Here is an 18,243-nt window from a genome sequence, read left to right on the forward strand (position 1 = left end):
ATGTTTTATGAAGATGACATGGCCCATCCTGACACAAGCACTGCCCTCTCTCGCGCGTTAGTAAAAGGAGCTCAGCAAACAGGCTGGATGGCCCAGCTTTTCAAGCACGGGCTCACTGGAGCCTCCCCGGTCTTGTCCTGCTTGAGCACATGACAAATGAACCATTTGCTGCAGGTGAAAGGGAGAGGACTCCGGATTCTTTCAAAAGGTCATTTATCATGTAATAATTAGGGAATACCCTGCCATGCGGCGGCTCGCGCTCACACTGAGACGCGCACCCTGCAAGTAACGCTCGGCTGTCGTGCACGGCAGACAAGCCTGTGACGTCATCACCTGGGGACGCACAGTCAATGACGTGCCCCACGCAGACCGTGCACTCCTGGCGCGAGGGGATATCATGTGACGTAATAATGACTTAGGCACGCACGACGACGTGCCCCTCTCAGGTCTGGCACTGGAGGAATACCCTGTGATGTGACGTCTTGTGGGCACACGTGGTGCGCGCATCGCACATCCTGCACCCCGGGCACGAGGGAATACCCTGTGATGTAATGGTTTGTGCCCTCACGGTGATGACGTGTACCTAGCCGATCAGGCAGGCTGGCAGGGGGGCGGGGGGTGGGGGGGGGATATCATGTGACGTAATAAGGAGGCCTGGTGACGTGCACCTTGCACTCAGAGCACGAGGGGAAATCTTGTGATGTAATAATGACCTCTAAAGGAACGGTGCAATGCACGCTGCCGCACGTGCAGTGTGAGGCACGAGGGAATAAATACCCTGCGGTCAACGGTGTAACTTACGTTGGTGCAGCAGGTGCAGTGGCACCGTAGTCCACAGACCTGACAAGCCAATTTAAACCTGATTATGAACCGGGCACGAGGGAATATACTGTTATACAATTATTTGTGCTCACACGTTGAAGTACACCTTGCACATGTATGTTACACCACTGACACGAGGGAGTAATCTTTGATGTAATGATATGATGACTTGTGTACGCATGGTGAAGTGCACTTTGCACACCATGCTCCCAGGGCACGAGGGAATACCCTGTGGGTTATGACTTGAACGCACACTGCATATGCATTGTGCATCATGAACAACGTGCACGACGGAATACAATGTGATCTGATCGCCTGTGCACACTAAGAAGTGAAGCGCGCTGCCGCTTAGTGCACCTTGCAGATCACGCATCCAGGGCACGAAGGAGTACCTTGGGGTGCATTAACCTGTGCACCACGTTGGTGAGTACTTTGCACAATAGAATACTATGTGGTGTAATCAGCTGTGCACGCACGTCGACGTGCACCTAGCAGCTCATGTTCACTGGGCACGAGAGATTATCCTGTGTAGCAATCACCTGTGCACGCACGTCGACGTGCACCTAGCAGCTCATGCTCACTGGGCACGAGTGATTATCCTGTGTAGCAATCACCTGTGCACGCACGTCGACGTGCACCTAGCAGCTCATGCTCTCTGGGCACGAGAGATTATCCTGTGTCGCAATCACCTGTGCACCCACGTCGACGTGCACCTAGCAGATCATGCTCTCTGGTCACAAGAGAATACCCTGTTGTGCAATCGCGTGCCCACCCCAGGTGAAAAGCCTCTTGCAGATCAGGTACATCGAGCACGGAAGATGCACAATGAACATGTCGTGATGTCTGACAATGACATTTGAATGGAGAAAAACTTGTGTACAAGACAGTCTCGGTACTGAGCTGCGTTAGTGTGCTCTGTTGAAATAGGCAGGATAAAAATGTATAGTAAAATGATGTTATGATTCACTCCAAGTGTGTCCAGAAATATGCTCATTATAAAGCCCGAACTCTACCCTAAGTTATCAGAGCGCTTTACATGAGCACCAGTTACATTACACAAGGGCACATTCATTTTTACAGGGAGATTAGGCGATTAGCCCAGAATCACAGGATGTTGAGCAAACGCCGAGACTCGAACCTGGTTCCGAACTCTGCAGCTCCGGTCGTTATGCCGCATCCTTTGCCCAAGTGTACAAGAACGCACGGTACACTTGAAACACGATTTTAGAGACGGGGAAGAAAAACTGAGAAACGCGTGCTGGCCAGACCGCTTGCTAATTCATAGGGTTGCTGGAGAGTAAGAGGGGAACAGGGGCGAAACCCATACCCTCCCTCCCCCCCCCCCCATCCCACCCTCTCCATCCTTGCTCCCCAAGCACACGCCGTGATACTGCTGATGTGACTTAGGGGCCCACGGCATGTCGTAGTGTACCTGTGTAGAAAACAACGGAAGGTGGTGGTTTCTGGGAAGGATGGAGGGCAGCACACAGACTAGAACAGTTCAGCTTGACTGTCTCTAAAGAAAAATAAAATTTTCTGCGGAAAAACTAGTTATGCTCCACTCAGCGAGAAAGCAGCCAGGCAGAAATATATAATAAATATTGATTACAATTATTGTTTTCCCGAATCGTATTGGCTTTTCAGCGTAACTTATCTTTTTATGGTAAAACGTGTCCGGAAACATTTCCCCGGCGCAAGCACAGAGATTTTAATGGCGATTCGGCAATAACTCATTGCAGGTTCACCCGGGGAGGACCAGGGGTCGGCTTCTGTGGGCTGGGAATGCTGGTCACCTCTGGAGCCCCCGCCCTCCCCCCTTCCCCGAAGGCGTGCTGTTAGACCTCGCCTAGCCCGCCCCCTTTCATGGGCTGTAGCGCCTCGGGCAGAGGTGGCTGGTTTATTCCCCGGCCCCTCTGACTCTGTACAGTAAGTACACGAAGTAAAACAACTTTTTAAAAAACGCGTCAATGAAGCCAGAAGTCGCCAAGTATTGGCACCTGCGCACCGAAATGGCAAATTCTTGCATTTCATTTTATTGCAAAGCAAACATCCTGACTCCTGTGCGTAATGGGAAAAAACGGCTCGGCGATAACAGGGTTCGTAAAGTGCGTAAACGTGTCACAGGCATAAATCTCCCCGGCAGGTGAAGATGCGACATGAGAGAAAAGTCGATGAGCGCGGAGAAATAAATAAGTGGAAAAATAAATATGTGACGTTCAGAAAATAGTACGGACACTCGAGTATAAACTACAATCTTAAAAAGATATAATGCAAACACAAAAGCCTGGTTAGTTCTCTTACACAGGGCACTGCAGAATTTAAGATATGTCTGCGAGCTTCTTTCCCAGTCTCTAGCCACACACACAAACAAACACATTGTTATGTTATGTCACCGTATGTTACACTAGGACACGATGTGTTATGCTGTCCTATCTTTTATTGCTACGCTACATTACGTTATACCATGTTATGTTATGTTGCTATGCTATGTTATGACACATTAAGTTATGCTATCCTACGTTATATTACTTTACGTTACGTTGTGTTATGTTACGTCACGTTGCTATGTTATGTAACTTTGCTATGTTACTTTAAGGCATTCTACGTTATGCTATCCTATGTTACGTTACTTTACTTTGTTACTTTACGTTACGTTATGATATACTCCCACTCAACATGTTTGTGTGAGATTTGAGAGCCCGGTCGTACTGGGTATTCACTATGGGAGAGGTAAAGGAGATTTCACAAAGCTATACGCACTCCTTACCACGCAGACCGTGTCAGACTTGTCACTTAGAGGAGCCTTTATGATCCACGTCACTGTGTACCTTGTCATGGCAATCTTCTGCAAATGCGCATACGCTGAAAAGATGTATGCGTGTTCGTGGTGTGGTGTACGCCAAAAGGCCAAGAAATTGGCGAAAGCTGCGCAAAACAAATACTTAATTGCGTAACATAATACGCGAGCTTAATCGCCTCAGTGCGTTTCGGAATCTTTAAAATGCGCATGTGGCACGAACGGGGCCGGGTTCATCTTACCTACAAATATACCGTCTGGGCAGAAAATGAGTGTCCATGGCCGGACAGGTCCGCTCTTCTGGTGTAACAGCGTGCAACTTGGGTGATCGGTTATGGATACAAAAAATCTAAAATGTTTTTAGTGCTTCTAACGCGTATTTTGTGTAAGGTTTCCAGCTTGGAGGCTAAGTGCGCGCTTTAACGACCGGGCACTCTTAACGATTTGTAAAATAAACACGCAGTACAGGAGGCAGCGAGACAGCTGAAAACTTGGAGAGCAGATTGTGCGAACAAACAAACTTCCCTTTTCCTCCTGAATGGCAGCAGGCAGGGTCGGGGCGGCCTCTGACAGACACAGAATGCAGGGAGGGGTCTCCGGGGGGAGAGATCGGAGCTCACGGATGAGATTAGGGGGAGTGTCTGCGCCGGGATTCTCCGAGGGCCACTCAGAGAGCAGAGCATCCAGTGAGTGCAGCGGCCCCACCTCGCCGGGGATGTGCCGAGAGGGGAGGATGCGGCGCTAGCAGGACAGTGCGTGTGGCATCAGCGCAGGCAGGCCCGGAGCCCGCACACTCGCCGCCGGCAGCGCACCACACACGGCCGGCCGCGCAATCCGGGAAGGATGGTGTTTGCCGTCAACTCCACAGAACCCGCCACAGCCAGCTGGGAAGCCGTGGACTTGTCTCAAATTTCCGAGCTGGTGCGCCTCACACAAAGGAAAAAGGTTATACTTTTTAAATCATTATTAATATCCTCCCGTATTCCCCCTAATGCATGTTCCGCTGCCCTATTATTTCATTGCCGCCGGTTGATTTCTGCTTTCTAGCCAGTTTACGATAAGGGACTTAATCTGTGTGTGGAATCCGTCCGTCGAGCCCGGCGTGCTTGAGATGTATTTTGTGCAACTTAACTTTATACAATCAGTTAGTGTGCGCGTTGTTCTTTGAAGACTGTTGGTGGGAGAGAGTTTTATGCTTCATCGGAAGCCTCAGGTTCGCCGCACCATTGAAGGCTCCCGTTCGCTTGTCCAAGGCTGCCCTCTAGTGGCTGAACTTGGAACTCTGTGCAACAGATAGCCTTTGTGCTGATCCGGCCGCGCACACATCGTGTGGGACCGAGAGCTTGCACATGTACTGAGTCTAAACCGAATTAATGAACTTGAATGTATCGCGGCAACTCCGCGTCCCGTTCACGCGCAGGAAACGTTCAGCATGTCCCTAGCAGTCTACCAATTTCTCAAAACAAAGCGCAAAATGCGACATAGCACGTGCACGACTAAGGGCAATTGCGTTTGATGGGGTCATGGACGGCCAGCGCCGGCGTTGCTGCTAGTTGTACGAGGCATTGCTCTGTTTTGTAAAGTGCGATAACAAAAAAAATAGTTAAAAGACACGGCGCTAAATAAAAGTTCTTGCTTCCGGAAACATGCGAAGTGTGCGCTCGTAGGCACGTGCTACTTTGTGTCTGGCCCAACAGTGTGGAATGCATTTTAACTATTTCATGTGTCTGTTGGACCCCTTTGGACTTCAAGGTGCTCTAAATATCTAGATTCCTTTATAGAGCCTCGAAAGTGAGCCAGACACATTCATTGAAATATTGGGACGCAAAATGTTTCGCCCAGGATCACAAAGTTTGGTGATGCGGGGAAGCCAGGGATGAATGTGTAGGTCGCCCTCATTGACAGTAGGCACTTTCGTAACCTTGAACCTAAATAAACATATCAGCAGATGCATAATACATGTTAATTAGTTTACTTTTTTTCCCAGTGGCATCTGATGTAGACGGAAGTAGCTCAGTGAGGATTTTAATTATAACAACCTAAGAATAGTGAAATTATTACCAGTAATAACACAAGGAGAACGCGGATAATGTCACTCCTATACATACACACACATGAATATAGAAAGAAACAGAATGAGAGAGTGTTGAGGACACGAAGCGCACTTTACAAAGCACTTACGCAGGCGCTAACGTGTGCATATACACATATACTTCTACACATGTACATCCAGTTATATTACATCCTACTTTAACACGTAATATTTGATTACAATAACTCCTGGGCCGTGCGTGAGGCCGGCTTTGTAACACCAGGCTTTATGTTGCCTTGTGGTACTCGGAACACCAAGCCACAGTTGCGCTGTCAGTCCGTCTGCGGTGACGCTGCCTCGCCGGTGACCCTCGACGCTAGCTCGCCCTGACTCGAGGAGACTGCCCTGGTTCATCCGTCCGTCCGGCCGCGGCGGTGCAGCCTCTTCCAAGCGGGCACCCGAGTGAAGTAACGCCGGCCTCGGCGCAGTGCTTGGCTCGAGGAGGCCAGACCTGGTGTGACCTCCCTGGCAGGGAGCGGATCCCCAGCTCCCCCGGCGGAGGCTGCTGCAGTTCAGGCCGATCAATAGACGATGGACGTCGGGAAGGCGCTACTGCCCAGCACAGGGCCGCGAGGCGCTGCGTGCTCGCTGCCATCATGCGTTGCAGGATCAGCTCTGGGATTCCAGGGTGACCTTTCCCTGGTGTACAATCCGTGTAGGATTTTTATAAACCGCCCAGATACCCGCTGCAATGTTGGTCTGGTGCAAAAAAAAAAAAACATTCCGAAGGCAGACTTTATGGCACTGGCTATACTCTTTCAGTGTCAAGCGAGACCGGACCTTTACAATATATTCGTTACAAACAGTCGTGCATTATTGGGGGAGGGTGGGGGGGGGGGGGGGGGGTAGGTTGGCGTTGGGCTCGGAGCAGTCTGCCTCCTGACAAGTAATTGTGCAATTACTAAATTAAGCTTAACACAAACCATGTTGGTGCACGGCTGATCAGCAGTGCGGTTTGAACCCTTGGCGTCTAGTCGTTACACCGGCGGGCGACAGTTCATATGCAGCGAGTCCGGCGTTACAAGGGTGCCCCGTGGGTGGCCCTGTTGATATGTAGCCCTGCGTGTGTACCCCCAACCTCCTTCCCAAACGTACCCCATACATTCTGGCAGGGAAGTAGCATTGTTTAAATCAAAGAGTGACCGTGTTTATAGCGCCCACCAGAGCATAAATGGTCTATCGGCGCTTGAACTCGGCACGCGTTTCATCGACCTCTTAGGGATGAAAGGCTGAGCGTGCCTTGTTTAGATGGGAGGCAGCGATCTGAAGATCTTTGTTGCCTGAAGCACAGGGCGCTTTCTAGCAGGAAACAGTCGCTGCTAGTCCAAGCACCGCTCTTCTAAGTTCCCCCCAAATACAAGGACCTCTTTACAGGAAAAGTTAAATGCAAATGAGTAGGCACTGCTTTTTCCACCTAAAATGTTTTATCAAATGCCACAAAACTGTCAGTGCTTTCAGACAGCTCCCACGCACATTTATTATTCCACGGAAAGTAAGAACATTGTGATATTTTGCCGGACATTGTAAAGAACTGCACACATTGTTAGCACAATGTTAACACACTGTAATACACGTGCTATTCCAGCATGCCCTTCACAGTGCGCCCCCACGACAACATACTTAAAAAAATAACGGCAGTGAATCTTATAGTTAACTGTCCCGGTACTACAATACGGTTGGATGTTTCCCCCTCGCGCCCACCTCTGCCTCCCCAAACACACCTCTGAAAAACGCAGCCCCCCCCCCCCTGTGTGTTGTGTCGAACTGGGGATAGCTAAATCAATACATGAAATACGGGGCATTTGTTAAGAGCTTTGTAGGTGAAAATCCGCGTCGCTCTGACTCGCAGCACAGCTAGAGGAAAAACCCTTCCCCGTTTACATGTAGGGCTTCTTGGAACACGCGCTCTGTGGCTTGTTGGGACTGCCCCCCTAGCATGGTGCAAAGCGCCGTGAAACCGCGAGTGCGTAACAGCGCTTTATTTAATTTTTTTAAAGAATTCTATTTATTGTTTGAAGCTGTCCTATGGAGCTCAAATGCCTAGATTTACAGAATGGTTAGATCGGAGGTGGTAGGCCATCCCGAAGCACCCAGAGCGACAACCCTGAATGTGGCTATACGACAATTACATCTGGTGACTTGTGTGCCTTATGATGCTGTATAGCGCAGTGACACCCCTAGCTGATGACACCGCTATATTTAAAATATGTTAAAAAAAAATAAAAAAAAAGAGGTCATGGCGTCTGGGCATCAATAAAATGTACCCATATGTACAGGTCAAGTTCGAAAATGGGAAAAAGCCGACTTAAATAAGTGCGCCACGGCTGTACAGTCGGAATGCAACATATGTGAAATAAAAGAAAAACACTGCAATTTCATTTTCCACTATCTCCTTCAAAGCAGTGCATGATGTACAAAAGCGCGACCGTGAATTTAAAAATGCTCTGGTAAGACGAGTCAGGAAACAGAAAAAAAAGTAAATATATAGATTTATTTATCGCGTTCATCAGCATCTCTTAAAAGGTAAACTCAACATTATGGCGATTAGCATGTTTTCTTTCATTAGGGCTGAACGTCTAAGTACCTGCCTGTTCTCTCATTACCTGAAAATAATTGTCAGTGCGCAATAAAATGTGTAATTAAATCTTAATGTTTTGTGGGGGTGTAGCGCCAAAGTGTGCAGGGCCCTCCCAGTGAGTGGGCGCTTTTCACACTTGTGTGTCCGGGGAACTGTGTCGCCTCGAGTGTGGTGGTCGGAGCGACTGGAAGGGGGGCTTAAAAGTGCCTCCACAAACCCGTCTCCTAAAAATAAACACGAGTGTGCTGTGAAGTCGGTGCGCTGCTGCATAGTGCTAAAAGGCCGAGTGGACTCTGGCCAGGCGCACCAGTCTGAAGAGAGCGTTTTGTTTTCCTGGAGCACAAGCAATGTGTCCCAAGCAACAAACAATATAAGGGTAGTGAAATCAAAATTATGTGTTTGGCTGATGCATGTGTCTACACACTCGAAGTCTGTCTTTGGTGTCAGTTTACAAGCAGCACTGTTTTCAATTCTCGTAATTCATGGAAGTGACGTAATTCCGGAAAATTACGGATTTTGTAATCCAGCGAGAAGCCTCAAAATATAACATGTAATATTTAACTTTCTTTTGAGGTTTTAATTGAATTAACAGCCTCAAATACTTTCAAAAATGCAATCATTACACCTCTGTGACAATATAAATAGCTTTCTTTTACATATCTATCTATCTATCTATCTATCTATCTATCTATCTATCTATCTATCTATCTATCTATCTATCTATCTATATCTATCTATCTACATTTCTGTCCGTTTATTCATCTATACAAAATTATATTCTTCAAAACATAGAAATTGCACCCTTTCATGAATTTCGGATTTAAAGAATTGAAAAGCCAACAGCTTTAGAACTGCACATTATTTTATTTCAGATTACACATACCATTCAACATATCAGTGGCAGATAAAATGAATTACACGATACAATAACTCCCTTTCGATGCTCCACTGACATTTACAATGTGCCCATTGGCCTGGTGGGGTTCAGTTATGTCACAGCAACCACATAGATATTTCAAGACATCCCAATATTCAGATATCTCATATGCATCCACTGTGAATATCCAGACCCGTACAAAGCGGTTACGTTGTGATCAACACAAAAACATGAGCGGCCTGTTTATGACCCTCAGCTCCCTCTAGCAATAAATAACAATTGTGTGTCATTATTTTCCAGTCTTTTTACTGTACTCAACCCATGGGCTAACGTTGTACACTTCATTGTCAAACATTGTTGCATGTACGACAACGTGATAGTCAAAATTCCACACCCTTGCCTTTGGGAACATACTTGTGTCGTAATGGTTGTGCTCCGTTGGCCTTGGTACGCCTGCCTTCGCCATTAGTATGGGCATTTTACACAGTCTTTCACTTTATATTTGGTGTTATATGCAAGAACCATATATGGGGTCTCACACGTATCTATCTATCTATCTATCTATCTATCTATCTATCTATCTATCTATCTATCTATCTATCTATCTATCTATCTATCTATCTATCTATCTATCTATCTATCTATCTATCTATCTATCTATCTATCTATCTAGCTATCTAGCTATCTATCTATCTATCTATCTGTCTGCCTGCCTTCAGCCTGTCTGTCTGTCTATCTGTTTACACACATAAACACACACACACACTAACATACTCATTGGCCTAAATTTCCCCAGTAGCCATGTTCAAGCAAGGCAAGTGATCAGATCCTCACTCTGTGAAACAAAGTGCAATAGGTTGATAAGGGGGCAGTCCTCCCATAAGTGTAGGACACACAGTGATGATTTAATTATAGCTTTCTGTAGACTGAAAGGCTTTTTTTTAAATTCAAGTAGGGAATAACCGATCTATGTAAATACACATTTATATTTAATTGCATTCGACTCTCTCATTTCGGTATTTTATCACTTCACTTTATTCACCAGTAGACCTTGCTTTCTAGAAAAGTATGAAATAAGTATTTAAAGATTTCACTCTGGGAATATTGCAATTCCTCTACACCTGTTTTCCTCTTTAGTTTATCACCCTCACAGCTCTCTGCTCTCTTTATGTGTTCTTACTTTAAAATTGCACCTTTGAAGGACTGTAGTCCATGTTTAATGTCTCCCTCCTTTATTTATCACCCTCACAGCTCTCTGCTCCCTTTATGCTTACTTACTTTAGTATTGCACTCTTGACTCCAGTCCATGTTTCCTTGCTCTCCCTTTATATATCATTCTCACAGGTCTCTGATTCCTTTATACTTCTCACCTTAGATTTGCACCTTTGCAGGACTCTGGTCCATGTTTCCTGGTTCCCTCCTGTATATATCCCTCTCACAGCTCTCTGCTCTCTTTATGTGTTCTTACTTTAAAATTGCACTCTTGAAGGACTCAAGTCCACGTTTCCTTTCTCCCTCCTTTGTATATCATCATCATGGCTCTCCTCTCCCTCTATGCTTTCTCACTTTATGAGTACATATTTGTAGGACTCCAGTCCATGCTTCATTGCTCCCTCCTTTAGATGTCACCCTCACAGCTCTCTCCACCTTCCATGCTTTCTCACTTTAGTATTGTCCATGTTTCCTTTCTCCCTCCTTTATCGAGCCCTCTCACAGGTCTCTGATACCTCTAGGTTTTTTTTTCTTTAAATATTGCATCTTAGCAGGACTTCAGTAGGTCTTTTCTAGCTCCCTTCCCATGTTTATCCCTCTAATCTGTCCCCTTTATGTATTTCTTTGTCACAGGGCTGCAACCCCCTACAATTGCATCCTTGTTATATCGTACTTACCGTACTTTAGTCCCTCTTTTCTGTCTCCCTCTCCACGTATATCACTCATTGACCTCTATGCATCTCACCTTTATCTATTTCTTTGTCACCTGACAGTATACCGTTTCTACTTGTTCTGTAATTTCTATATCATGCTCGCATAACTCCAATCCCCCTCATCTCGCTCCCTTCCATGTATATCCCTCATAGGCCTCTATGCTGTCTCACCTTTATCTATTTCTTTGTCACATTACTGTAATCCCTCTGCGCTTGCTCTGTAATTTCTATATCATGCTCACAGAAGTTCAATCCCTCTTTTTCTCGCTCCCTCCCATGTAGGTCCCTCATAGGCCTCTATGGTTTCTCGCCTTTATGTATTTCTTTGTCACAGGAGGTTAATCCCTCTGCACTTGCTCTGTTCACAAGTCTCCAGTCCGTCTTCGCTTTCCCCTTTCCATTCCATACCCCTCTCACACGTCCAACGCCCTCAATGCTTTAGATGTTTCTTCCATGCTGGACTCCAGGCCCTCTGCGGCTTATTCGTCCTTCACATACTATGCTCACAGGACTCTGACCCCTCTATGGTTTATTTCCTCATTTATATATCACCGTGACACGTGTTCTCTCCTCATTTGTGTATACAATGTCTAGAGGCCTTGAACCCCTTTACGCTCACTCGTCTCCTTTGTGTTTCACTCTCAGGCCTCTCTGCTTGATGTCCTTCTTTGCATACAGGACCCCAATGCTTCAGTGCTTGCACCCCTTCCCTGTACCCCACTCTCACAGGACTTCAGTCTGTGTGTGCTCTCCCTCCCTGCTTTGTACAACCTTCTGTCATATCGCCCTCAAAGTTCTCCAATCCTTCTTACTTGAATCACTCACACATCTATCTCTTGCACTTTCTCATCTACTTAGCACTTCACTCTCAGACACCTTCAGTGCCTCTTTGCTAGCCCCCCATCTTAGTAGATGCCTATTACATGCCTCCAACCCCCCACGCTTGCTCCCATTCTTAGTATATCTCTCTCAATGGTATCAGTACCACTTTACTCGCATACCTTTACTGTATATATCACTCACAGGCTCCCATTTCCTTTATAGTTTACCCCATCTGCTTTGTATATCACCCTCACATGTATCCCTGCCCCTGTGATTGATCTCTTCCATTGTAAAGCACTCTCATCTTTTAATTATTCACTCTACACTTGCTCTCCTTCATTGTGTATCACTCTCACAGTTAAGCATTCACCCTAAAAGTGTTCTCTTTCTTTGTATAACACACTCACAGGATTCTTTTACCTCTATTCTTGCTCCCATTCACGGTATGTCACTCTCACAACTATCTATTCACTCTACACTTGCTCTCCTTCATTGTGTATGACTCTCAGAGTTAAGTATTCACTCTAAAGGTGTTCTCTTTCTTTGTATAACACACTCACAGGGTTCTATTACCTCTATTCTTGCTCCCATTCACAGTATGTCACTCTCACAACTATCTATTCACTCTACACTTGCTCTTCTTCATTGTGTATGACTCTCAGAGTTAAGTATTCACTCTAAAGGTGTTCTCTTTCTTCGCATATCACCCTCACAGGTTTCTATTGCCTCTATGCTTACTCCCATTCACTGTATATCACTCTCACAGATACCTATTTACTCTACACTTGCCCGGCTTAATTGTAAATCACTGTCACAGTTATCCATTTACTGTACATCTGCTCTCCTAAACTGAGCACCCTCTCACTTTTTATCTATTCACTCTACACTTGTTCACCCTTAATGCTTTTCACTCGCACAGTTCATTATTCACTCTACACTTCCTCTCCATCATTGGCTCTCTCTCACAGTTATATATTCATTCTTCACTTCCTCCCCTTCATTGGGTTTCACTCTCACAGTTATATATTCACTCTATGCATGCTCTCATTCACAGCGTATTATTAACACAGGTACCTATTCACTCTACACTTGCCCTCCTTCATTGTTTATCACTCTCACAGTTATCTATTCACTCTACACCTGCTCTCCTAAACTGAGCTCCCTCTCACTTTTTATCTATTCACTCTACACCTGCTCACCCTTACTGCATATCACTCTCGCAGTTAAGTATTTCCTCTACACACGCTCTTCTTCCCTATATAGCACTCTGACAATTGTCTATTCACTCGCTCTTTCAGATACACGCGTTCTGACACTTGCGTCCATCGGGTTGAAAGATATGGAGACGACCTTAAGAGATGTGTGTGTGCATTTGACTTATTCCAGAAATATATTACTTTGAATGCCTTTGGAGATTATTGGAATCTGGTGTGCCGAATGTTCTCTAGTTTTGGCCGCATACATAAAATACATTTTGGGTATTTTGCAGTGAATGCTACTAAGGACTCTGTTTAATTTCTGACTAATGGACTTTTGTAGTGCCTTCAAAATGTATGCCCTGAAGAAGAAATCCCTATGTTAAAGGACGAAACGCGTTGGTTGTGTCCATGCTCGTCATTTTTGTGGAAATGAGAAATAAAAGAAAGAATATAGAGAATACACATGGTTTGTGATGCCTTGGGATATGTTTATTTGATATGTATTAATAGTCAGAATACTGACCTGTTGTGGGCACTGAAACCAATGTGAGTTAACGGAATCCATCTTCTTTGTGAACGAGTTTGTAATTGAGTGCTCCTTCTTCTCTTTTTCAAAGTTCCCTTTTTGGGTTGTTACATACGGTTGTCCCCAGGAGGGATCATTCTTACACCAGGAACTATACAGTGTGTGGCTATAGTATACCATAACCATTTTTCTTTGAATCTATTCACTTGACACTTGTTCTCTATCACCACATATCACTCTCACAGTCACATATTTCCTCTACATATGCTCTGCTTCATTGTGTATCAGTCTAACGGCTATCTATTCACTCTACTCTTGTTCTTTTTATAGCACTCACCGTTATCTATTCCCTCTAAACTTTCTCTACTCCTTTGTATATCACTTACACAGGACTTCTCTCTCCTTGGTCTCGATCACTCCCTTTGTATCCCACTCACTCTCAACTCCAGTGCCTCTAAGCTAACTCACCCTCCTCCTATATCACTCTCATATGCTCTAAATCCCTCTGTTGTTTCTCCCCTTACTTCTAATACGAGTCTCGTACATCTCACTCTCAATTTGTAAATTACTCTTGCAGCAATACATGTTCATTATGACTGCATCTCTCAATGATATTTCACAATCCTATATCTGTAAGATTTGTATTTGCACAGAAGTAGTCGGCTCTCAACACTACCTCCTTCATAGATCCTTTCTCTTTATACTTCCAGTGATCCCTTACTGTTTCATCTTTTTATTTTTCCAGTCATCAATCACTTCTAGCTTCTTATTTATCTAGGGCAAAATTTCCCTTTTCTTTCTCATCTCCACTGCATTTGAATGGGGTCAGACAAACTTAGAGGACAAAATTGGCAGTGCCAGAAGAGTTGGTCTGAAATTTCAGGGTGTGGGCACTTATTTTGTCTGTTTGTGGGTCTGTTTTATTGACTCGTGTAGCAGTTTTACTGTTGAGTTGCCTGATATCGCCACAAACCTTGCCTGCAGCAAGCATAAAGACATGCAGCTTCACACCTTGCAAAAGACCTATACAGCGTGTTTTCACAAGATGATAACTGCCTAGATTTGCAAATGTGGGTAATTTGTTTAGCTATCTGATTCGCCAATGGGGCCACTTTTATTTTGATACCCACGCCTACTTTCTGTCCCAGTTGACACACTGCGTGGTCACACCCTGTATAGTCTTTTTTCATATTTTCTTTTGTTGTTATTTACCCAATACCAGTCGGTGTCCTTCCATGGATTTCTCCTTTTAATTTCCTATAGAAAGGTCAATCCAAAGTTCTCTAGTTACTGCAGCCGTGTTGGGGATTTGTTGTGCTATTACTTTAGGTTTACAGCTTTGTGCCCAAATTTGGCAGGGCAGAGATTTACCTAATTTTATTAGGGTATGTTCATCTACCTTTTAGTTGAAGACACTTGTGTTCTTGTAATCTTAATTGGAATTTCCATCATAAAGAATTCATCAGTATGAGTTCATCTTTATTGTAGTTTTCTTTATTGCAGACGCCATTTTCTTGTGTATCTTGCTAAAACTCCCAATAACAACATGTAAATGCCCATGTTCAATTTCACTGTATTACCTGACGCTAGGGATTAGTGCGATTCTAAGGCTGACAGCTTTTGGTAGATAGTGGTCTCAACAGAGAGGGAGATAAAATGAGCAGCCCTGGATCACACAATTTTGTCAATTCTTAAAATTGACAGAACTCTCATGTGTCCATATTGTGCATCTGTCAATTTAGCCACTAAGTCACATTTATTCAGTAGCTGTTAAACATATAACTCGATCCAAATGGACATCGGGTCTACATGGGAATCCTCAATTGATTGTGTGAAATTTTCATTCCACCTCCAGAGAATAAAAGTAATCCTTCAGCAAAAATAATAATCACTTTCAGGCATCAACATATCCTCTTCTTTCTCCATTTCAGATATATTATAAAGTTATTAAGGACATTGAGCCCGGAGAGGAATTGTTGGTGTATATGAAGGAACGATCGTACTCATTCGGGGACATGGCTCCCAATCTCGATGGTAAGCATATCCATGTTTTGACTCAGTACATACAGTAATTTACATTCGCGGTTGTTATGCCCATTTAACTTTTACATCAAATGTACCCTTTGTTTGGCACTCTTTTAAATATTTAGTTATAATTTTGAACTCTCTTCTGTTTAGTCTTTGCTCACTGGAATACCTCTCAGTCTTCTGAAAAAACAGAAAACATATCTGTTTGTTTTCTATTAGTAGTTATTCTAGGGATTAGCTTGCTTCCGTTAAATTGTTTTTTACTTTTGTTTTTTTCCCACCCACCACCCCCTAGTTCACCTCGGGGGGCGAGGGCAGAGAAGGAGTTGTGTTTAGCTACAAAACAGGTGGACAACCTTGGCATCAGTTAAAAGGGCAGGTAAATCCATGAAGAAATTGGCCTTAATCCAATGACCCAACTTGGGATACGGATACACAATCTTTAGAGAAGGGATGGTGGCATCTGCTACAGCAAGTGTCCGTAGCCTTACCTTAGCTGTCTGGCCCGACAGGTATTTGAGGTACTGGGAGATCCAAGTATGGGCCAACCCCTCTATCTGAATGGTGTCCAAAGGGATACCTGAATGAGTGCCCCAGGCATGGTGAATTATGCTACTGGGGGAGCAGTCTGATGCCGGCCCAGGTTGCCTCTATACTGAGAGAACAGGTGGGTTCCCCTTGTAAGGACAACACATTGAACAACCAGAAAGGGGTATTTCCATTTGGTCCAGGACATCGGAAAACAGGTAATGACCCAGAGAATGGGACCTGAGAGGTATTCAAGCATGTCTCTGTCAGTGCAATGTAGGCATGAATGTGTTGGTCCCTTGCAATGCTATTGCAGTGTAAATAATGTAAATGTTTTCCCTGCATTGCTCTTTAATGCTATGTTGATTTATTCTAGGTCATGTTTATGATGAATAATAAATACGGCATGAGAATGGCAGGATTTATCTAATGCAACAACGGCATTGTGTACTTGGTTTTCTTTCAGAGATGGAATGTGCAATGCTTAGGTGGATCTTTATTGAGAGGGTGAGAGTTTGGAAACCTGACTGGTCTGAATGTGGTCCTTGACCTGTGCTTTGGTTTTAGTCTTTCTTTTCTATTGGTTGTTTTCTTTGAAACTGTATTTTTTAGCATCAAGAAACCTCATGGTGGTAGCAAGGTGTACAGACAAAATCATAAACGCATTAATTAATGCATTCCTTCATATCCTTAAACCAGACGGACAGTGAATTTTACAAAACTGCCTTCCAAACGGTAATAATATGTCAACACATGGCCTGATTAAAAGAGTAAAATAGATTTGAGTGAATGGCAACATTGTAGTTGTGAATAATGCTAGTGTTATATTGTTGTTAGATTGCTTTCACCAATTCACTGACCTGTTGGTTCTTTATGCTCTTGGGGAGACTGATGTCTGAGGTTTGGGTTTACCCATTGAAGATGTCTCCATATGGTTGTTGTGAGTCAATTGCCTTCCCTTTTCAGTGTGGTGAAGTGTTTGTTGGCTGATGATGTTCTGTGACTGAGAAGGAGTAGATCCTGAGACCATATAACCAGGTGTGAGTTAATCTACTGTGTCAAGGAATGTACCTTATGGGACGTGGACCTTCTTGCCCTTCGCCTGATCTGTGTTAGAGTGTTAGATATGGCACTGCCGTCTATCGGTTTTGCGATCTCAACAGATCACCATGTGTGCAAAAGGCCAGCCCCATTGTTGTTCTTATTCCCTTGTTTCCCAGACTCAAAACCCTGAGTTCTTTAGTATTTCCTCTGTCAGAGGCTGCCTGATCGCCGGTCTCCATATCCCACTGTCCCTCTGTTGCTCTACTCCAGGATGGTTACATCTACCACTCGTTGCAGGTGCTGCATAACTACCCCCTGATCTGTGGTCATGATGTTATGTTAGATGTTTTTGTTTGGTGCATATTTTTTTATTATATTGCATCTTAGCACTTTGGTGCAGATCTCGTCTGCAGTCGAGGGTTTGTCCACGGGGAAGCATCCATGGGGATGAGGATACATCTGCGGATATGCCCTGGTCCAATGAGTATGTGTGGCATAAAATGCACATAGGGGTTTTCATTTGGGCGGAATCCACTGGGTGCACCATTGAGCGGGGGATTTGTGACATGAGAGCATATCTAATATCTTGGTGTGTGAACATGCTGTAGAATCTGCACCCTAATCTGTGTTTGGCATGATATATAAAGTTTCACATTTTTTGCATAGTGCAGATCTTTTATTTTTGTGGCTCATCTGTTGAGCATTGTATGCAGAGCATTTTATGCATTGTTATGTATCTTGTAGTGTGAGGAGCTTGAAGGTTAGACATTGGATGTATAAAATCTTGTTTCAACCACTCATTATGCGAATAATTTAAGACCATTTAGACGGCTCATTGACTCAAAACATTTAAGGCACCAGAGTCCTTACCCAACCAACATAAACAATTCCAAATTTGGGTTTACTATAAAATGGTATGTATATGTTTGGGCTGTTGAGCTCGCTTGCAGGTCAGCCCTTATAACTAATCAATCATTTCAAATTTGGTGAAACATGATTCTATAC

General features: G+C 44.4%; 1 protein-coding gene across 2 annotated transcripts in view; it reads left to right on the forward strand.

The window, feature by feature from the left end:
• The window catches only part of PRDM16 (PR/SET domain 16), a 1,072,267-nt gene that overhangs the window by 974,334 nt on the left and 79,690 nt on the right, over positions 1 to 18,243 (forward strand). The window contains exons 1-2 of one of the 2 annotated variants that reach the window (XM_086921556.1): positions 4,342 to 4,564; positions 15,570 to 15,672. In XM_086921556.1, coding sequence (XP_086777682.1) covers positions 4,463 to 4,564; positions 15,570 to 15,672 — 205 coding nt within the window. In that variant the 5' untranslated portion in view covers positions 4,342 to 4,462. Of the gene's footprint in view, positions 1 to 4,341; positions 4,565 to 15,569; positions 15,673 to 18,243 lie in introns of those variants that run through there. The other variant, XM_086921555.1, reaches the window with a different exon arrangement.

Source organism: Lissotriton vulgaris, chromosome 5 (genome assembly GCF_964263255.1).
Source record: "Lissotriton vulgaris chromosome 5, aLisVul1.2, whole genome shotgun sequence".
In the NCBI taxonomy this organism is placed as follows: domain Eukaryota; kingdom Metazoa; phylum Chordata; class Amphibia; order Caudata; family Salamandridae; genus Lissotriton; species Lissotriton vulgaris.